Source organism: Pteropus vampyrus, unplaced genomic scaffold, assembly GCF_000151845.1.
Source record: "Pteropus vampyrus isolate Shadow unplaced genomic scaffold, Pvam_2.0 Scaffold493, whole genome shotgun sequence".
NCBI lineage: Eukaryota > Metazoa > Chordata > Mammalia > Chiroptera > Pteropodidae > Pteropus > Pteropus vampyrus.
This window is the reverse complement of record NW_011889274.1, coordinates 1,155,854-1,178,435: the sequence shown is the minus strand read 5'-3', so window position 1 is coordinate 1,178,435 and position 22,582 is coordinate 1,155,854. Positions and strand designations below refer to the sequence as shown.

General features: G+C 36.8%; 1 protein-coding gene across 1 annotated transcript in view; it reads left to right on the top strand.

The window, feature by feature from the left end:
• The window catches only part of LRIG3 (leucine rich repeats and immunoglobulin like domains 3), a 45,002-nt gene extending 24,938 nt beyond the window's left edge, over positions 1 to 20,064 (top strand). The window contains exons 4-19 of the mRNA XM_011382913.2: positions 2,210 to 2,341; positions 2,910 to 3,053; positions 4,080 to 4,223; positions 4,526 to 4,669; positions 5,082 to 5,225; positions 6,161 to 6,241; positions 7,144 to 7,215; positions 9,349 to 9,420; positions 9,848 to 10,011; positions 12,086 to 12,406; positions 13,518 to 13,799; positions 14,714 to 15,166; positions 15,902 to 16,060; positions 17,672 to 17,815; positions 17,907 to 18,182; positions 19,410 to 20,064. Coding sequence (XP_011381215.1) covers positions 2,210 to 2,341; positions 2,910 to 3,053; positions 4,080 to 4,223; positions 4,526 to 4,669; positions 5,082 to 5,225; positions 6,161 to 6,241; positions 7,144 to 7,215; positions 9,349 to 9,420; positions 9,848 to 10,011; positions 12,086 to 12,406; positions 13,518 to 13,799; positions 14,714 to 15,166; positions 15,902 to 16,060; positions 17,672 to 17,815; positions 17,907 to 18,182; positions 19,410 to 19,654 — 2,977 coding nt within the window. The 3' untranslated portion in view covers positions 19,655 to 20,064. The remainder of the gene's footprint in view (positions 1 to 2,209; positions 2,342 to 2,909; positions 3,054 to 4,079; positions 4,224 to 4,525; positions 4,670 to 5,081; positions 5,226 to 6,160; positions 6,242 to 7,143; positions 7,216 to 9,348; positions 9,421 to 9,847; positions 10,012 to 12,085; positions 12,407 to 13,517; positions 13,800 to 14,713; positions 15,167 to 15,901; positions 16,061 to 17,671; positions 17,816 to 17,906; positions 18,183 to 19,409) is intronic.
• The last annotated feature ends 2,518 nt before the right edge of the window (positions 20,065 to 22,582 follow it).

Sequence of the window (22,582 nt, the reverse complement as noted above, 5' to 3'; positions counted from 1 at the left end):
AGTCTTCTACTCTGGTGGATGCCAAACACATGTAAACCCCTGGGGGTCCCTCTTTTCTACCAGCGGTGCAAACACAGATGGTGTGGGGAGGCATCCTTAGTGTTGGCATGATGATGGCTCAGTGAGTCAGGGTGGTTTTCCACACTAGTTTGAAACGAAGTACATTACAGCATTTTTGCAAGGGTGGGAAGTAGCGGACCTTTCTGGAATTGCATCTTCACAAAAGAACTTAATTATCAGAATATCTTTGAAACTGTATTCTGTGAAACAAGCCTTCAGAGATTGCTTTGGGACCAATAAGGACTTATTCTGTGAGGTGTTTGGGAGTGCTTAGACTCATGAGATTAAAAGCTCTAGTTTCCTAATTTTAAAATTAGCTATACTATCTATATCAGAGAAATGTCATTTCAATGAAATAGTAAATATATGAAAAATGCTTAGCATAGTACTTGACATCTAATATATAGTCAGTATGATTAGATTCCATGTACATTTCAAGATAGTAGGATAGAGTCATCCCTGCGTGGCAGGAGCTCACAGTATGACAGAGAAGACTGCCATGGTAAGGGCTGTGTCAGAACATAGCACAGGATTTTGTGAAAATATATAAAAGTTGCACCTAATTCAGGAACATTCTGAGATAGTGAGAGGCCTGTGAGTTATAATAATGTAAAAGAGCTTAAAAAATTCAGAGCACTAAGAAGGTACACATAGGACATATGTTTTCTAAGTTTTCTCATTAAGTAAAGGTTAACTAGACTATATATAGAAAGGCCAGCATGTGACCTGTATTACATACAGAGTTCATCTTAGAGCCTTCAGATTGTTTCATTGTTCCTGGGGTTGGTTGTAAAGAGAAGACTTTTTTTGTAGGTAGACTGTTATCTTCTCAGCTTTCTACCTTGATATGTTATTTCACCTGCCAAATGATTGTCCAAAAAGTTATCCGATCTAATATGACAATTAAGATGGCCTGCACATCAGTTTAATTCTCGTTTTTTAACAAGATAGTCATTTAATGCTGTCTTTTCTCTTGGAAGCTGTTGTATTGATGATCTCTTAAGGCCTCTTTTTTTTTTTTTTTTTTTTTTGGTAGTAGTCTAGTGTAGTGCTCACCAGTAGAACTTTCCACAATGATAGAAATGTTTTGTATCTGCACCAACCCATTTGACAGCCACCAGGACCATGTGGCTATTAAGCTTGAAATGTGGCTACCATGACTAAGGAACTGAATTTTAACATTTAACTAAATTTAAAGAGTCTACTTCATGCTACTCTGAACAAGCCCGATCTCATCTGATCTCAGAAGCTAAGCAGAATCGGGCCTAGTTAGTACTTGGATGGGAGACCACTTAGGAAGAACAGGTGCTGTAGCGTAAAAAAATAAAATTAAAAAAAAATAAGGGATTGTAAGCTGATAAGTTCCTTGCAGTCTGTGAGGTCAACCAAGGGTTGTCTCGCCTAAAAAAATAAAATAAAATAAAAAATAAACTTAAATAAATAAATAAATTTAAAGAGTCTTGTGTGGCTACCATATTGGACATTATGGTCTGGTGTTCAGGACTATTAATATCAAATTTTTAAAATGTAATTACTCCCAGGGATTATTTAGTCTAGAGACCTCTTATGTAATACTTTTATAATATTCAGAACCCCAAAGCATATCTGCTAGTTTTGAAGACTATGGCCGTGCATTGAAATTTGCTGTTTCTTAAAAAAAGATCTCTCTAGCATGGCTTTAAAAAGGCCCCAATCTAATAAGTATTTAAGTTTATTGGCACCTAAGGTGGGTACGTTCCAAGAGAAGAATTAGAAATAGATTAGGAATCGAGGAGGAGGGGGGAACTAACACACCTCAGTGCCTGGAGTGCTAGTCACTTCACATACTATTTCATAGAAATGATATGGAAGAAGGACTATTAACAAAGTAACAAAGAAAAATCAATTTAAGTATATAGCATTTAGATAACCACATCTGTTAAACACACCCAGATTTATATAGGAATGTTTTTTGTATCTTCTAATATTATGATTTACTATTTAATGTAAAATTAAAGTGATTAACGGGTTGCCATTTAACTTTTAAAAGTATTATCGTTTGGAGCAGTTTCCCATATTTCCAAAGAACAAGTTTGGAATAGAAAATGTTTTTCACTTTTTAGATTGTCGTATCATTAACCCTGTTATCTTTGCTATCCTTTAATCCCAGAGCCGGAAACAGGATTGTTGAAATATTACCTGAACAGCTGAAACAGTTTCAATCCCTTGAAACTTTGGACCTCAGCAGCAATAATATTTCAGATCTTAAAATTGCACTTCCACCTCTGCAACTCAGATATCTGTAAGTCAAGTTTTTCTTTAGCAAAATTTTTACCTATGGTGAAAATATCACTTTAATTTTTTTTTTTTAAGAGTCAACTTTCTTTAAGATATAATGAACTCTGCCTATTTTGAGTAACTTTCAAACATGTAACTTTCTTATTGATTTATAATTTCCTGGAAGCCCAAATGACTACAATCTTCATTTTATTCTTATACTTTTAAATTACAAAAATTAGACATCCTTTGACTATTAGAAAATATGGGGTGCAAAATGCTTTTTAAAAAACAATCAGATTTAAACTATTGTTATTTCATTAATAAAAGAATTTCATAAAAAGTGGATAAGCATCTAACAAATTTTCATAACTTTCAGATATTCCAGTTATTCTTTCTCTAGCACGGTGTGAGACATAGCTGATATTGGTCCACCAGGACCTAAAGAGCAGTTATTTCAAGTGCCTGGTGGTCCGGTTTGTTACAAATGGTAGTTAGGTCGTCTGGAAATTCTTTATATACGGACAGTACATGCACTTTGTCTTTATCCCAAAGGAACCAGAAAGAGAAGCTCATCTTCAAACTTTCCACAGGTATATCAATAGCAACCGGGTCACATCAATGGAACCTGGGTATTTTGACAATTTGGCCAGCACACTCGTGGTTTTGAAACTGAACAGGAACCGAATTTCAGCTATCCCACCCAAGATGTTTAAATTGCCTCAACTACAACACCTGTAAGTAAAAAGCCCTCTGCGATAATGGGTCCTCACCTCCTTTAATCCCTTGGTGTCTATCCCCTAAAATCCACAGTGTAGCAAATTGAGTTTAGAAGCAAGGATGTGGCCGTCTTCCCTTTTGAGAGCCGGACTTATAGAATCCCCAAATCAGAAAAAGCCTAAAAAGTCACGTAGTACAAACTGCTGCCTGACAAGGCACGTTGGATTGTTACCTTAAGAGTGAACAGTGTAATCATTGAACAGCCTCTGTACAAAGGCATCATTGTGGCACTGAAGAAATCGTGGGGACTCTCAACAGCTGTGGTTTATGAGAATAATACCGACAACTCCAGGAGGCTCTGATAGCTTAAGTGGCTGTAAAGAACTGTCTCGTTAATTGTGGTTGAATGATCTTTGAACGGGCTCCTACAAAATGGTGGTTTTCGACCTTGGCTGCATGTTACAGCATTACAGACACTTGGGGAGCTTTTAAAAATCCCAGTGCCCAGGCCACACCCTAGACTAATTATATTAGAACCTCTGGTGGGTAAGATCCGGGCCTCAGTAATTTTTAAAACTCCCCAGGTGATTCCAGTGTACAACCAAGGTTGAGAATGACTATCTTAAAGGGAAAGCATTAAACATATAAATTGTGAAAGAGAGTAACTTTTGTAAGCAGATTGAATGGGATAAATTTGACATCCCTTTTCCTGAATAGACCTCACATTTTAGTGTAATATTCAATGTTCTCATTCTGGATAATTTAAAAACAAATGCTATACTGAGTGTACAAAAGTTTAAAAATTGAAACGTGGTCTAGTTGCAGTCTTTTATTATTCCAAAAGTGCATCCCACATTTCAGAAGGGAATTCACTTACTACTAGTAAATCGAAATTTTTATCCATAAAAATGTTTAGAAATTTAAGACAGTCTATGTAATTTAACTCTGGCTAGTCTAACTATGTTGTAGCAATTTCACGTTTTATTAACTACCTCCAGAATTTGTCATATAAGCTAATTATTTAACTATAATATCCAATGCAGTGAACTGAACCGAAACAAGATTAGAAACATAGATGGGCTCACATTCCAAGGGCTTGGTGCTTTGAAGTCTCTGAAAATGCAAAGAAATGGAGTAACGAAACTTATGGATGGAGCTTTTTGGGGGCTGAGCAACATGGAAATCTTGTAAGTGTGGGTCATCACAGTTCCTACTCAGGTCATATGATCACTGAACATTCAGGAACTTTTATTTGACATCCTTTGTTAAAATCTCGTAATTTACAATCTTACTGATAATTTAGTTTTGTTTCAGGTAATGTTACTGAGAACTTAAAAGCACATGGTATTTTTTGAAGATGTCTTTATATAACCAAAGCTAAACATCTAGTAACAATAGGAATATGTAATAGGTTGGCATCATATGTCCCCTTTCAAGAGACTAGATAATGAACTTTTGATCCCACTTTTGATTCTTATTGTAAATGTAGGCAGCTGGACCATAACAACCTAACAGAGATTACCAAAGGCTGGCTTTACGGTTTGCTGATGCTGCAGGAACTTCATCTCAGCCAAAATGCCATCAGCAGGATCAGCCCTGATGCCTGGGAGTTCTGCCAGAAACTCAGTGAGCTGTGAGTTGTCTTTTATTCTCCTCAAGTTTGAGAGCAGGGATCATGCCAGAGCATGAGCTTCTTACCACCGATCTGTGAAATTTTCCTAACAGTTTCCAAGGTGACAGCTTTTTTCACATGCAACCTCGTCATATTTTTGTTGTGATAAGTCAAAGCCAACTCTTCTATTTCAGGTCTCTGGCTCATGGGCTAAAGCAATGATGGTTATTTTCAAATAAAGAGAATTTTTTTTTTTAATTACTGGGATTAGAAGTAATGTTTGCTGGAGTATTATTAAGAAGGCAGAATTTTGGAGTAAGGATTATTGTGCTTATACATATTACCTGTTTTTTGTTTTGTTTTGTTTTTTTAAATCATTGTATTGAATTAGAAAATAGAAGCTATTTGCTTTTTGTTCCTTTTTCCTTTACAGGGACCTAACTTTCAATCACTTATCGAGATTAGATGATTCAAGCTTCCTGGGCCTAAGCTTGCTAAATACTCTGCACATGGGGAACAACAGAGTCAGCTACATTGCTGATTGTGCCTTCCGGGGGCTTTCCAGTTTAAAGACTTTGTAAGTTACACATTTTGCTCTCCGTACATGAACCTAATTGGTCCCTAAATATGCCCAGTTTTCTCTAAGCAGATTTCCTTTGTTGTGAAGGAAATGTGTACAGCCTTAGAAGTAGTGTCTTAATCTTTCCCAGATCAGTTTGATTAAAATCGGTCCATTTCATCCATATATGTTTCTTAAAGGGATTAAAAAAGACAGTGATCAGATTGTTTTGGTGATTATAGTTAGCCTTTTCAGGATCTCCAGGAAGTTAGTAACTGCTGAAGGGGGAAACAATTTTAAATCTCTTTATAAAATGCAGATTAAAAATTACCCAGAGCAAAAAGATATACAAAGGGCAGCAATGGAAGATGCCTGTTTATCATACCAGTTATATCCAGACTTGATCTCTGTCCAAGAGAAAGAAAAGGGAATTGGATTAATTGACCTTTGAAAAATCAAACATTAATTTTAATGTTGTGCAATGGGCTTTTGATTTTTGTACTGTCAGAAACTTTTGCCCTGTTCACTTTTCGAAGCATTACATAATTGAAATACATATTGTATGCTTTGGCAAACTCCTGCTTATGTGGTTGGAACAGTGGTTTTAAAGTTTTAATGTATTTTTCAGACTATTCAAGTCGTTCAGAATTTAGTCATCTTGATAGAAGAATTAATAATAGAGTTAGAGTCAGCTGTCCTGATTTTGGGCAAAAACTTAAAATGTTGTTGAAAGAGGAGGACAGGATCTAGGAGGATCTATGTTGAAGAGAAAGAGAATTTTCTGTTGTTTGGAAAGGGGTAGAGATGATGTGGGGAAGTATGAGGAATTTATTACAAATTACATGCCACCTGAGTGGCAATCTTAGATTTCTGAGTATATGTCTAAAGAGAATGCTTATATTTTTCATTAAGTACATGGTACTAGTGCGAGTAACATTCCTTTTTTGCATTAGGGATCTGAAGAACAATGAAATTTCCTGGACTATTGAGGACATGAACGGTGCTTTCTCTGGGCTTGACAAACTGAGGCGTCTGTGAGTACCATTTGCCTCATAATTTGGCTCACTCTTTGACCTAAACATTGCATCTGAATTAAGTCATTTCCCCAAGCGGACATCTCAAAGGGTTTAGAAATAGGTGCTCAATCTGGTTGCTACCCTTTGTCATTGCCTCAAATGGATGCCATTATATGAAATGTGTATTAATTTACTTTTCTTCCTTGAGCATAAGGGTTTTATTCAACACTTTGGTTTGTGTAACTTAATACTGAGATAAGAATTATACATCATTTTGAGTGCTAACACTCTTGAGATTATCATTGTGTAAAAGTTGCTTCAACATTTTGAGATTTCCTGTGTTGCACTCTACTCACAGGAGTTTTTACATGAAGTGACCTAGTATCTGCTGGTAATGCTGCAGAACATCCCGAGCAATGTGGGGTAAAAACATGCTTATATTTAGCTATAAAATGTCCTTGCAGATGGCCAAATTCTGTATTTTAAGCCTGTGTTCTTCAAATTGAGTTCCATGTAGCCCTGAACTTCTGTGGATGATGAAAATATCCATGGAGAAAGCTTCAGAAGAAAGTCTCCACTGTTACCTGCTTTATTTATTAGAATTCTGAGCAAATTTACCTGAAATAAAGTTTCTGCCTATTCCTGAAAAGATTTTGAAAACCACTGTTTTAATTTAACCATCGGAGTAGCTTATCGAAATACCTATTTTTGCCGGATTGAGTTCTCTGCTGAATTGTGAAAACCATGCTGAGCTATATTACTGAAATAGATGGCACAGATACATTTTTACAGGATATATGGTTTAATTGAAGAAAATAGAAGTATTCACAAATGCTATAAAAAGCAATTCTTTTCATGAGAACTGTACCCCAAAGTGGCTTTTATTAACTGTTCCAATGTAATTTTTTTTTCCCCCCCAGAATCCTTCAGGGAAACCGAATTCGCTCTATTACCAAAAAAGCCTTCACTGGTTTGGATGCACTAGAACATCTGTGAGTAGCTGGAATTTAGTTACCCTGGAGGTTGTCTAAGATGGTTATCTACTTATGTGCCATGAAAGATAAAACAAATTGGACTGTAATTTTGTTGGCATTCTCTTATTACCATAAAGTATATTTATGCATCTGCTCATCCTCTCCCTATCTATTTATCCATATCTATATTTATCTGGAAGTGTAATGATACGTAGTTTCCTTTGCATTAAGGACATTGCTATGTATCATTATTGGGTTTTGTTTTATTTTTCTCAAATAGTGATTATACACACACACATATTTTTAAACTACCATTTGTTGTACACTTACAACATGTCGGGCATTATGCCAGGTGTTTAAATGTTCAGTGTCTCATTGAATCCTCACAAGAAAACTATCCAATAGCTGTTATTATCTTTATTTTAAGTTGAGAAGTGAAGGTTCTGATGGTTCTTGATTCCATCGTACAGTTAAGAAGGTGACTTGGATTTTAAAGATCAAATAAGACAATCCCCACATTCCTTAAGAGTGACATGAGAAGGTTATTAACACTATTTTGAGAATTTCTGTTAGTTTGTTATTGCTGTTGTTTAATTGTAAAATGTACAACTTGTTTTGACCCCTTTATTGTTCTTTTTCGTGTTCTCTTTTGCTGCTGACCCCATCAGTTAGCAGCTGGCAGAATCGGGACTCAAACGAGGGCTGCCCCTGCTTTCACAGTGTCCCTGTGTCACATGAGCGCTTGCATTCACAATCTTTTAAAATGACATTTAGGGACTAAAATATTTTCAGCCTTAGGAGATAGCCAATCATGATAGGTGTCACATTTGTATGAGCACTGAACCAATCAGCTGCTTATAACCATGGGTGTATGTTTTACACTTATAGTAAAAGTACAAAATAATATAAAATATTTCCACTCTGACAATTCACGGATGCTTGTAATGAGAAGTTTTTATATCTATTAACTTGGACAAAAGACATTATAATTTAAAGTATACACTTGGTTTGTGCCCTCATTTGTGCTATGTATTGAGAGTGAAGATTTAAGTGTTATCTGTGGACCACCTTGCTGTCATCTTCTGACTTACCTGTTAGTTTGAGGGAGATTCGGATGGCTAGCCTTACTGACAGTGCAGCAGTATAGATTGTGGTAGAATGATTCTGCAAAGCAGATTTGGAAGGGCAGACCAGTATTGCTGGACTTACTGAAACAAGTTATTTTCAGAGGGAAAGTAGCCAAAAGGGTTTGTCATCCGACCCATTCCATTTCTGGGAAAGTAGAATTAATGGATCAGTGGAGTATTAACCTCTGCTTCAATTTTCTAAACCTTGGTGACTCGCCCAGCCTCTTTCCTTGCCCATGTTTGGTATGTCTATTCTGTCTTCTGTGGCCACTTGTCTCATTCAAAATCCTTTCTGTATATGCTGACCCTTGTAAAGAAAGGCAGAGTAGTAATCCTCGAGGAGAGTACTTTAATTCAAACTACTTGGAAGTACTAGTTAAAAATAAAATCAGCCCAGAATATTTGCTCATCATATAAATGTCCTGTCTAAAGTGTTTGTTTTAGCAAATACATTTTATCTAAACACTTTATGATCTTTACGGTAGTGAGTTGTGCGTGACAGAATTGGCCACAGATTAAGCGCATAGGTTTTGAAATTGAAAATAATTGGGTTCAAATCTTACCTGCCCCTTTCATGCTGAACAATGTGGTAATACTGTCTTCTTTTGGTTTGCTGTGAGGAATTGATGTAATAATATATGTTAATCACTTAACACAGTCCATATCATAGAAAGTATTCTCTACGTGATGGTTTTTTAAAAGCATAATTATGAGGTATTTTATTTGTGTATTTAGAGTTAATAATGGTTAACTTAAATAATGAGAAATTCAGTAAAATAAAACAGCTTAGGCCCTTACGAGTCAACCTGTACATGGTGATATAAAGTGAATTTCACTGAAACACAACTAGCCTCTCATATAAATATCCTTTTTCTTCAATCCAGGCTTCCTAATAGGTTCATTTGGGGTTGCCCCATACATACCTTTCTGTACATAGGGTATTTGGTAAAGTGGACACTGCGGGCCCAAACTTTGCCTGAAGGCATGAAGTGACCAAAGCTCGTTCTAACATTTTTGTTTTCAGAGACCTGAGTGACAACGCAATCATGTCATTACAAGGCAATGCATTTTCACAAATGAAGAAACTTCAACAATTGTAAGCTTTTCTTTTCCTTCTTTAGACTTTTAAATATTACTTAACTTTTATACCAGAAAGCAAAAAGCAATGAAAGGAAAATTTGTTCTTTTTATTGAAGAATTTCTTTTACTTTCTATGATGAATTCACTATTTAAATTTGTGGGAGCTAGTAACAGTACAGCGCCTAATCATAGTAACAAGTTTTCAGTAGTAAGGTATATTTGATATATGAGCACTTCTATCTCAGTAGGTCAGTAAGAACAACAACAAAAAATCATGTTAGTTACATTTCTTGCATTTTGAGATAAACTGTAGATATTTATTAGATGGGCTGTGTGTATTTGGTTTCCACATTCATTGCTTTGTTAATATTTACTTGAGTTTAGTTTACTTGTAGAAATCTGCATTTCATACAAAACAAATTGAATGTAATTACTCTCCTCAGGCATTTAAATACATCAAGCCTTTTGTGTGATTGCCAACTAAAATGGCTCCCACAGTGGGTGGCAGAAAACAACTTTCAGAGCTTTGTAAATGCTAGTTGTGCCCATCCTCAGCTGCTAAAAGGAAGAAGTATTTTTGCCGTTAGCCCAGATGGCTTTGTGTGTGGTGAGTATATGGCCCTTGCCCTTTATTCATTCTTTTTTTCTCCCATTTGTCCAAATAGTAGTTTTGATGTGCTCTCTTAATAAAACTGTTATTTCTGCTGAGATTGATGAAAATGGATTTATAGTTTGCTTATTATTTTAATTTTACAGATGAGAAAGAGTTTTCTAAAATTTTGTCATCTTTTATTTTGGCATTAGGGCAGTTTGGTGGAAAGAGAATGACACTGAATTTTGTGAGAATTAAAGAATATAGTCCCAACCCTTCTACTTAAATTCCCTGAGTCTCCGTCTCTGCATCTAAGAAATAGGAACTCTGCTGTCTGCTCTTCGCAGTTCCTGGGGTTATTGAGAGGCTCCCGAGATCTCAGTGCAAATGTTATTTATGTGGAATAGAAAGAGAAAATTATTGGCTAGTGATTTGTAGGCTGCTGAAATTTTTACTGTCGGTGGGTGAGACATTACAAGTAATAGAAAGTTTGAATGTGTTATAAATAAATTTGAGGTCTCTTGTTTTCGAATCTAAGCATCTCAGCATTAGAAATATGCGTATCCCAACTTCACATAGCTAGTTAGCAGATCTGGATCAAAAACTTAAGTTTTCATTTCCCTGGTACAGCTTGCTATCTACTACACTACACTGCTGTTTACTCTTCACTGCCATGGAGACCTTTGTAAAAATAAATACACATATAGGATATGAAATCAAAATGTGCATTAAGATATTACAGAACCTAACTTTACACTGGCCTTTAAAATTTTATTTAAACTGCTTTGCCTACAATCGTTTTTACGTACGAGAAAAAAATATATTTTTTTTAAGTTGTAGCATTAAACAGTGCCAACAATTTCTGGAAATAAAACGTCTGTTGTAGCTTTTGGATCTAAATCAGTTTTTGGCATTCATCTATAAGGGCCTGAGCTATTTCTTTCTCATGGTCCTTATTTCAGTTTTCTAGTCCCAAAATATGAATTCTTTTTTACTTTGAGACATGTACAGTATACATAATATTTCGTTTCCTCGATTGTGAATCTGAACATTGATTTACCACATGAGAATTTTACAATAGTCATGCAAAAGAAGAAACTATCTTGATTACAGCATGCAGGCATGGCATTGGAAATTAGCAGCATTGGAATTATCAGAGCATCATCCCCACACCCCATTCTCTCTGTGTCACACACATGCACACACTTACACGCACGCCTGCCCTCTCTACCCTTCCCTCCTCGCTCTCTCGTCTCTGTCTCTATCTCTGTCTCTCTCACATTATTTTTCAGAGCACCCAAATAATACATTTTGGTAGATGTGAGATGTTTCCTTCTGGGTTTAGACCATCTCTGAGAAACTGAAATTCAAAAAGGTAACTTTTCCAAAAAGTAACAGAGAACTAAAAATAAATGTTTGGAATGAAAGAGTTGCTTGGCTCTAATTATAATGTAGCTCTGACAGTGTAGCACAGCAGCCTGATTGATTGTCCACTCTAAGCTCCAGACTGCAGCCAGGCTCTCACCATGCATTTTGGAGGTGCTTTTTCCTTCCCTACAGCATTATGTTTTTCCGCTCTACATACAAATTATTGCTCTTAATATAGGTTCTGTTTTTGGTAAATGGGATGTTAATTGCTGTCTTTAGTGATATTGATAATCATTACTGATGTTTGATTTTTTAAATTTTGCTGCTCCTTATATGTGAAGAACATAGGGGAGATTGTAGTTGCTAATAGTAGCATTTAAAGATGGTCCGTGAGCCCAGAAGTTTAACTAATTTTTTTTCTTGTATTTATTTTAAAAAGCACAAGTGGTTTGGGATAAACTGTATCCCAAAAGAACAGTCTCCTCTCAGTTAATGATTGATAAATAGGTCTCAGTCTCTATTCGAAGTGAATGAATTCCTTTATAAACACTCTCCCAGGCTATCATTTCAACACTGGGGCTGCTAGTCCATCTGTGAAACATACACAAAGGATAAAAGCTAAGCCACTGTTTGTTTTGAGTTTCTTGCTGTTCAAATTTGAGTAGCATTTGGACTCTCAAGCTTTAAAATTGTTTTGTTTCCTCCTCTCCATTTTGAACAGATGATTTTCCTAAACCCCAGATCACGGTTCAGCCAGAAACACAATCAGCAATAAAAGGTTCCAATTTGAGCTTTATCTGCTCGGCTGCTAGCAGCAGTGATTCCCCAATGACGTTTGCTTGGAAAAAAGACAATGAACTACTACATGATGCTGAAATGGAAAATTATGCACACCTCCGGGCCCAAGGTGGTGAAGTGATGGAGTACACCACCATTCTTCGGCTACGCAATGTGGAATTTACCAGCGAAGGAAAATATCAGTGTGTCATCTCCAATCACTTTGGTTCATCCTACTCTGTCAAAGCCAAGCTAACAGTTAATAGTATGTGATCTGACTTTTCCTTTTGAATTTAAAGATACCTTTTAGAAACAGAAGGTACCTGGTTTCCTTTCTCTTATTCTTACTCCTGCCCTCTGCTTTCATAGTTCTCCACCTAATCCTTTCTTTCCCTATCTCTCACTCCATAAAATTAAGATTCTTGATTATTTGTATCGAGGCAAGCAGTTTTTGTGTTGAAGACCCCATATGTAACATGATGAATAACTCAGAGATGAATGAGACACTTTTTGCTCTTTGGGAGTTCACAAAGTACTAATTTGATGTGGGAGGCCATGAAGTACAGTGTTAAAGCACACCACCTTTAACTCAGATCTGGGTTTGAATCCTGCCGCTTCTGCTTACAGCCGTGTGCCTCTGAGCAAACGACCTAACCTCTGTGTGCCTCCATTTCTACATCCGTCAATTAGAGATAATTGTACTGACACTATAGAGGTACGGCAATCCTTAAATAAACCAATTTGTGTAAAGGACTTAGAATGCTTGGAATACGGTAAGTGCTCCAGAAATGCAGTGTTAATTGCTCTTAATAAAAGTATATCATCCTTTGCTTTGTGTGGCAGGTATGCAGTTTTACAATAGGATCCTTGCCGCTTAATTTAATTACATCTTCCATGGTAGAGGAGTTTGTATATGATTCAGTAATGCATTTAACAAATGATTGTTGAGGCCTGAGACATAGAACAGTTTTGAGTTTAAATTATAGGACAAAACCCATATCTAAAGTCATAAAAGTTAGAGCCAAGAGGGACTTTAAAAAAAAAAAAATTATAGAAAGGTCAGAGTACAAAGAGATTAATTGATTGCCCAAGATCTCACAGATAATTATTGAGTAAACTAAATTGTGACTGCAAAATATCAGAGAGACCTTCAGTCTGAAGGTCAGGTGACTTGTGTGTTATTCTGACTCCGTTTCTATACCCAGGTAACCTTGAAAGTGTCACTTAATCTTTCCATCTCAACCTTAGATTCCTTGTCTCACAATTGGAAATAACCCTTCCTTACCTATATCAGGGACATTTGTAAGAAAACAAGAAGGAAAATGAACCTCTCAAATTCCGTAGTGCTGATGCCCATGTTGTTTTTCTGATTTCAGTGCTTCCTTTTTTCACCAAGACCCCCATGGACCTTACCGTCCGTGCCGGGGCCATGGCGCGCTTGGAGTGTGCTGCCCTGGGACACCCAGCCCCACAGATAGCCTGGCAAAAAGATGGGGGCACAGACTTCCCTGCCGCAAGAGAGAGACGCATGCATGTTATGCCTGAGGATGACGTGTTCTTTATCGTGGATGTGAAGATAGAGGACATCGGAGTGTATAGCTGCACAGCTCAGAACAGTGCAGGAAGCATTTCTGCAAATGCGACTCTGACTGTCCTGGGTAAGTGGGTATTTTTAGATTCTGTGATATAAATTATTCTGAAAGATACTAGCTCCCCCAAAGGCCTTAAGTGTCAGAAGGTTTGAAGCTGAGAGATGATACGTAGGACACCGCCCTTTCCTGGAGAGAACAAACGGCTTCTCAGAAGCTTTGAAGTACAGTGCATTACATCTTCAAGTCTGTGGCCAGTGAGATGAATCTGCTCCCTCTGCTCCTAAGATAGGGGAAGCGCTTTCCCGTTTTCACAGGGATCGCCCTCCACTCTCCCCCTCATGCCGTCTCCACCAATACCTTAACACAATAAAGACTATCTGAGAAAATAATACATGAACACATTGGGAAGGACCTATTCTCTTTTCTCGGCATACCAAAACACTCTGGAAATCAGAGGGTGGTTTTCTTTTTTTTTATCTTTTGCCTAAACAAGTGCCTTTTAAAAATGTGAACATGTTGCTCATATGTATATCTTTACAAGAGTTAGAGTAACCTATTAACACCAGATAATAAAAGTAAATTATTTTCAGAACTTTAATGTAGGCCTGGACTCCAAGCACTAATTTCTCTTTAAAAATTTAAACATTCCGATTTTTTTTTATGCATCAAGAAACTCTTGTGCTTGAAATTATTTTTACATACTCTGTTTCCGAAAAGTGTCTAAAATGTTTAGCTTTGCCCCTCTTCCATCCTTCTCCAATCTTACCAATAATGAGAGAGATTGAAGTAAAAAATAGTAAATATTATCCTTAACTGGTGTTCTGAGTAAATGATGGTGGAATAATGAAATGAAATCCCAAATGTTGTATATGTTTAGACTCTTAAAGAAGCATGTGTATTGAGTTGTGGGAGAATAAATTCAAGTAGTAGGTCTTAGGCTATTTCTTTTAAGAGATAAAAAACATAACCTGTCATTTCAGAAACGCCTTCATTTTTGCGGCCACTGTTAGACCGAACTGTAACCAAGGGAGAAACGGCCGTCCTGCAGTGCATCGCTGGAGGCAGCCCTCCTCCCAAATTGAACTGGACCAAGGATGACAGCCCTTTGGTGGTCACTGAAAGACACTTTTTTGCAGCAGGCAATCAGCTGCTGATCATCGTGGACTCAGATGTCAGCGACGCTGGGAAATACACATGTGAAATGTCTAATACCCTCGGCACTGAGAGAGGCCACGTGCGTCTCAGTGTGATCCCCACTCCAACCTGCGACTCCCCTCAGATAACCACCTCGTCGTTAGATGATGACGGGTGGGCCACTGTAGGCGTCGTGATCATAGCGGTGGTTTGCTGTGTGGTAGGCACGTCGCTTGTGTGGGTGGTCATCATATACCACACAAGGCGGAGGAATGAAGATTGCAGCATTACCAACACAGGTGTGTAAACAGAAGCTTGGCACGGGGTGCAGCAGTCATGCATGTTTGTGATCTTGCGGTAATTTTCTTCTAGAATGTGTGTCTTGCAGTCTGAGGCCATGTCAGAAGGGTGACTCATTTGTTTCAAGCTGCAGAAATATGGTTAGCTAAAAATAACGCCCCGGCCTAAAATAAAGCTGCTGTTTAAAGAATAGTACTTTTTGTTAAAACCTCATCAGAATATCCTGTTGGCTGTGAGAAACAGTGGAAATCATAAACAGCCTAACTCCTTTACAGGATGGTAATGGGAAACCAGGAACAGCCCTTCAGTTGTGAGGTTGTCTTGTGTGTGCATATGTGTGTGCAGTCATCTAGGCATGATATCAGTTATTAGGGACTAAGACTTGGCTGGTATGTGCAAACTCCTATATCAATGAATAATATTAATTCAGGAATATGGTAGAAATCAAGCGTGATTCAAGAGCTTAGATACCATCCCAGGAAAATTCTTAAACTTATCTTTTTAAACCTTTGTTGTTTTTAAAATTTGGGAGGGGGCATCCACTAAGTGATAAAGTTGAAAATCAGTTCATGTTTCCCAGAGCAGCAGAGCTCTAATTTGCCTTACCTGAGTACTGCATAGTCAGATTGATTTGTTTTGTACAGAAACCAAAACAATATATGTTGTTTATCAGGGAAGCCCGTGGGGCACTTATGATCATTCTTGGTTAATGGAATGCTGTTCTTTGATTACAGATGAGACCAACTTGCCAGCAGACATCCCTAGTTATTTGTCATCTCAGGGGACATTAGCTGACAGACAGGATGGGTATGTCTCCTCAGAAAGTGGAAGCCACCACCAGTTCATCACTTCTTCAGGGGGTGGATTTTTCTTACCACAACACGATAGTAATGGTAAGTGTTTAAAATGAACATGGGCTGTAGTTGTTCTGAAATAATCAGATGGAAGGATCAAATATAATATTAAATTTCACCAGAAATGGATCTTAGGACCAGGCCTAAGATCACTAAGAAAACTAAAGTTAAATAAGTTCTCTCAAATACCAGAAAAGTCGTCGTTTCTGACAATAGGTTAAGTAAAATTTAATTCCTCCATGCAATATAGTATTTCCTTTACCTCGTAAATATTCTTTGGCTCTGAATATTCCCCTTATTTGAGTGACATTGACTGGTTTCATGTATGATCTTAAAAGTCAGCATTTAAAAATTATTTTATTGGAGAAATCTAATTCCAGCTCTTGCTTTAAGAACAGTATGGTTTTAAGAATAATGGAGACAACATAAATAAGAGCACAAGCTTGGTTCAAGACCCATTTCTGACATTCCCTGTGTATCCTTGGGCAAATTATAGGACTTCTCTATTAGGTTGTTATGCAGATTAAATAAAATTATAATGGTGCTTAGGTACATCTTAAGGGCTCAACAAGCAGAAGCTATTGAGCCTGTTTTCAAACACCATACCATCTTTTCCCACAAGCATTTATTGAGTATGTGCTCTGTGGTGGACTCAGTAGTTGGAAGGGAAGAATGTTTGTTTTTCAGTTTCACAGTTTAGTCAGTGGTGAGACAAAAAATTCAGTTAATTACAAAGTGCTTGGCAAGGCAGCGATAGAGGATATAGAAATGGAACAGAAGATTTGACCATAAAAGTGGATGTTCTGGTTAGACTCATTTGGTTGTAAGGAGCAGCGGCCCAAGCTCATTCAGATGTAGCAGGCTCCACTGAAAAGATGTTTACAAAAGTCTAAAGGAACAGAACTGGAGCGTAATAGTATCACGTTGCTTGGATGCTGGGGCAGAGGGTGGTCTGCTCTCAGAGCAGCTCTAGAGCCCACCAGCATTATTGAACCACATTCTACATGTTTGCTTCTCTCTGAAGCAATCCCCCCTCTGACCATCCCCCCTCTGACTGTCCAGTTCCTGCTTCCCAGGCACATAACTCGTCATGGCATCTCTAATCCTCATCATAGCTCTTGTCCTCCAACAGCTGTGTCTCCTACTAACTGTCATGTCATATCTGAGTTGTTTAGCTCAGATACTCATGATATGAATTTTTTTTTTCTTTTTGGCTGAGCCCATCTGATCTGGACATTAAGAGGTCGTTGTTTAAGTGCCAATCTGTGGTCCTGGTCATCTGCGACTTTGTGGAGGAAGGGGCCAGTGCTCATGGCATCATGTGGTTCAGGTCATGGCTACTTTGGCTGTAGTATCTATACACAGATCAGTTTCTCCTGGAAAGAAAGTGGGGCCAGCCACCAAGTTAACACATCTAGTACAGTGGTTAATCAGGTCCTCTTAGTAAGATTTAGTTACAGATTTACTTAATTGCTAATTCATAGGCTTCAATAAATTTTTTAAAAACCCTATATTTCTGTATTTTTTTTTCTTTATATGATACTCTATCCAAAGTTTCTATCTATAAATATGGAAAATGCCAAAACTGGAGAGAACGTTGAATGGTCCTTGAATAAAATTGGTTCAGTGACTGAGATATCTATTTTAAAGGGACATGCCATATTGACAACAGCAGTGAAGCCGATGTGGAAGCTGCCACAGATCCGTTCCTTTGTCCCTTTTTGGGACCATCAGGCCCTGTATATTTGAAGGGGAATGTATATGGCTCAGATCCTTTTGAAGCCTATCATACAGGTATGTGGTTTTCTTACTGAGTTCTGTTTCCTCAGAGACTTCTGGAAGTGCTAACTCTACCTCCTTCTGACATTGTCCCAAAATTAAAAAGGTTGTGGTCCTGATCCAAGAACAGCTTTAATGGACCACTGTGAGCCCAGTTACATAAAGAGGAAAGAGTGCTACCCATGTCCTCATCCGTCAGAAGAATCGTGTGAACAGAGTGTCAGTGACACTGGATGGCCATCACATGTGAGGAAGTTCATCAACTCTACTCACTCTCAGTACGAAGGACCTGGAATGAAAAATGCACGTCTAAACAAGTCCTCTTTAGATTTTGCTCCAAGTTCAGAGCCAGTATCAGTTCCTTCAAGTAATTCGTTCATGGGTAAGTTTATTAAATTATGAGATACTTTGACTCAGGACCCATATTCCATGTTGCACGTCAGAGGGCAATGAGAGCTTTGAATGCCAAACTGGCGAACAATGTTTTTTTGTTTTTTAATGCTGTTATGACATTCTATTTGTTACTATACATGTTTCTAAAAGCAAAGTCAGACATGGAGGATTTCTTTTGATTATGTGTTTAATCCACAACTAAGCCTAAGGAGCTTTCTGGGTAACACTGTGTGTGGCATCATCTAGAACACAAGTTTCGGGAGTGACTTAGCAACTCAGTTTGTCAGCCACGTGGAAAAAGTGGTTTTGGGCCACAACAGCCTTTGGGGTGGAGTTGTGTGCACTGCATGATTGTGGTTTGGGATGTTTGATGGCTTATAACTGAACCCACAGTCAAAGGGTGGATGGCCTCCTACCTGGCAACAACTGCTTGCCAGCCAAGCTGGACTACCTCTGACAAGGGAGACCTCAGAGCCATAAAGCCTGTGTCGGTGGTGGTGGACAGTGGCTGGCACCAAGATTCGTTTGCAGATTTTTTTAGTCTGGTGCATGGGATCAATGGGGTGGAAGAACTGAGATCATCTTTTCACTGAATAGAGATGTGGGAAAATAAACCACAACTTGTCTTGCTTTTTAAAAAATTGAATTTTAAAACATTTTACCCAGCTATTAAGAAATTTTATGTTTTGTAACAGTATATTTATATTCCTTTTTGAAAAAGTGAAAATAATATCTTTAATACAATTGCAGGAATTTGAGTCAATTGTATAATATTTTGCTACTAAAAAGGAAAGGGCACGACAGAAGGATTATTTTGAAAGAAACTTTATTCAGGCACAGTTTATTTTTATGGTACTGTCTAAATGCCCTTCATAGAAATTGTGTGCTCTAAAGTCCTAAAGCTAGGTTTTGGGAGAACTTATACTGAGGAACTTCACTCCTCAATGATTAATATTACTAGAGGTCATGAGAAGTGATAAAGAATGGATGCATGTATTTAGAAGAGGCGTATGAGAGGGGTGTAAATATCCTCAGATCCATTCTGTAAGTCTCTGACCATAACACAAATATACATACATCCCAGTACCATTATGCGGACCTGTAGAAAATGCTTCTTTTTGTTCATGGGGTAAGGTGCTCCATTTGGAATGCTTTTTGTTGATTTACATGCTAGCAAAAGGAGCACATGCTCAAGGGGTTTGTTTCTTTCGTTCAGGAACATTTGGAAAGCCTCTGAGGAGACCTCACCTGGATGCCTTTTCAAGCTTTGGACAGCCATCAGATTGTCAGCCAAGAGCCTTTCACTTGAAGACTCATTCTTCCTCAGACCTAGACTCTGAGTCAGAGGAAGATGGGAAAGAAAGGACAGATTTTCAGCAAGAAAATCACACATGTACCTATAAACAGACATTAGAAAACCACAGGACTCCAAATTTTCAGTCTTACGACTTGGACACATAGACTATACTGGGACCAAAGAGCACTAACATACTACCTCAAGTGGGCTTTTATTTAAAAGAGAGAGAATCCTATGTTTTTAAATGGGATTAGAATTTTAAAAGAATAAAATGACTTATTTATACAGATGGACCAAAATTACAAAAAGTTATAAAAATTTTATACTGGGAGTAACTTTCATATAAGAATTCCTTTCTAAACTATTTTATAACTTTGTTTTATGCAAAAAAAAAATCTTATGTAAATTAATGGTATAAATTCATGACTATTTTATGTATTTTTATAATGCCAGATTTCTTTTTATTGAAAATAAGTACTAAAGCATTTTAAATAATACCTGTCGTGTCTTTTTTTGAGTAGAGGTCACTTCATTTTATTTTGTACATTACATTTAATAAAATGTGTCATTTTGACCCACACTCCATCAAAACATTTTTATTGTTTTTAACACATTATAGGCTTAATTATTTCATATTATCATGTCTCAAATTGATAAAAAATTATACACCACACATAAAAATAGGAGCAAAAAATGACCGTTCTGCCTACTTACCAGGCTTGTAATACAGACTCAAATCAGATTCGTGTATGTGAAAGCACATGGAGAAACGAGAAGGAGCTACAGGGATTCGAGATACATTATTGCTAACTCTACGAACAAAAGATTTATTATAGTCTCGTGTAATATGTGGTACAATCACCATTACTCAAGTCACTAGTCAAGCCACGTTTCCTTAATTATAATAATGCCTTACGTAGTCTAATGCCTTCTGCTTTTCCAAATAGTTTCATGTTCATCCCTTTAATTGTAACGAGAGTGGTTTATTGCATGTATCTGTAGTTAAAACGGCAATAGTAGAGGTGGGTTTTCATCCACTATTTTAGGCTATAATGGGATGCTAGTATAGTTCTTTGCTGTTCTTAATGATTTTCTGCTGAATGAGCAGTTCTTATAGAAAAAGTACTTCTAAGCTATTCTACAACATTTTTTAAGAATGAAATGTTTTTCTAATTTGGTCATCAGCTCTGCTTGTTAAAAACTATCAAATCTGTTACTTTAAACACATAAAATTATTTAAACTATTTGTTTTAAACAGTAGTTAGGTGAAAAGGTCATTACATGCATGGCATATATATGTAAAAAAATGAATATAGTCATTTTCAAAATTAAGTGACAGTTTGAAGTAATTTAAATTTATTTAGTTTAATCATTTAGCTGATGATTTTTTTTTTTTTTTTTTTTAGTAAATTCTGTTCACATCTGTAGTTTAAAAAAGAACTCTTTCTAAAGATAAATTGGTATGGAAAGGGGTTAATAGAGCACTTTAAGCTTTAAAATCCACTAACCTATTGAAGGTGTGAATTTATGTCATTGTCAGTTCTTTGAACTAAATTAAAAGCAGGTATTAGAAAAGTGGATTCTTAGAGAATATAGTGGGGTAAAGTTTTCCTGCTTAGTGAGTTTAGAGCTTTGTTATTTGTGAGCCAGAAGCCTGGAACCCAGATTGCAATAAGATTTTCCTCCTTTAATTTAGACACCAGAGTCCAAGACAGGAAGTCAATTCTTCCCTGGACCACCAGTGACTAAGTGCAGAGAAGTGATTTCATATGCTTGCCTTTATCATATTGCCAGATTTTCAAATCTTATTGTTAATTTGTCTTCATTATTGCCAGATGTGATACAAGCATCGCTAGGGGCCTATTCAATAATTATGACCTTCTTTTAAAGGATTTAATTTTTCCAAACAAGCACAAAAGCTTAAATCATTAATGCCTGAAATTCAAAACTTACATTCACTCTACATCAATATGATTTTCCCCTTTTACTCTGTGTGTTGAAATTTATGGATTATATATACTCTTAGCTGTTTGGAAAAACAGGAGGGGTTCAATTTTTCCTCGACATTTGCAGGAAAAGAATATAATTTTGAGACTCCATATTGAATTAACAAAATACATCTAGTGTGTATTCAGATACACTAAAATAACCAACAGGAAGAAAACCCACATAAATAAATATCAAATCACTTGGTTTATTTATGAGGAGGAATGCTTAAAATTTTTGATTTAATCTTTCTTTGCTTTCTGATTCAAAATCAGTTCATGTACAATATGCACTAATAGATATTCACACAACTTTTGTATTTTTTTCTTCCACTATTGACACTAACGATGAGTAGTCGCTGTGTATAATCTTACCTGTTTTTTTGTTTGTTTGTTTTTTAAGATATTAGGGGGAATTATTCCTTAATTGTGGCAGGCAACATTTTATAAAAAATATCTGGAACATTTACAATTTATTTTCACAGTGGCCCCACAGAAAGAACCAAAAGTTATTTCTCAGAATAAAGCCAATGGCACTATTTTTAAAAACTTGATTTAAAAAGGGGGGGAGGGGTGGAGAAAAATGACTTGGTCTTTGTACACACTGAGGGATTTTAGTCCTTTTGATTTAATGTAATAGGAAGTAATTTATAGCCAATATTACAATAGATGTGCTAGATTGGTATTTTTTAAAGAGAATGAGAACCAAATGTCGTTGCAAAATGCCTGCTCTGTCCCTCCTACTCTTGGAATCTGTGGTGATTGGACTTGTGTAATAGGATAATTTAGAAATCATGATTTAAGAGAACATTCTATTAACATCGAATAACACAATGTCTTGCCAGATCTCTTAGCATCTTCAAAGAGGGGTACAGTTTCTTCATGAATAATTTCAATATTCCAGAAATATCTAGTTACCAGAACCTATCTTTTCCCTGGTGGTTTTTAAGCTAACGTGTGCTTGAGTACTGACAGTCTTGAGAGTTTAGATTTGACCTCAACTGGCACAGAGGTATTTTAGTTGCTGTTTTCTTTTAACAGAGGGTTTGCCCACATACATTTATTTACTAAGTACTGAATTATCCCAATATTTTTAGCCATTTGTAT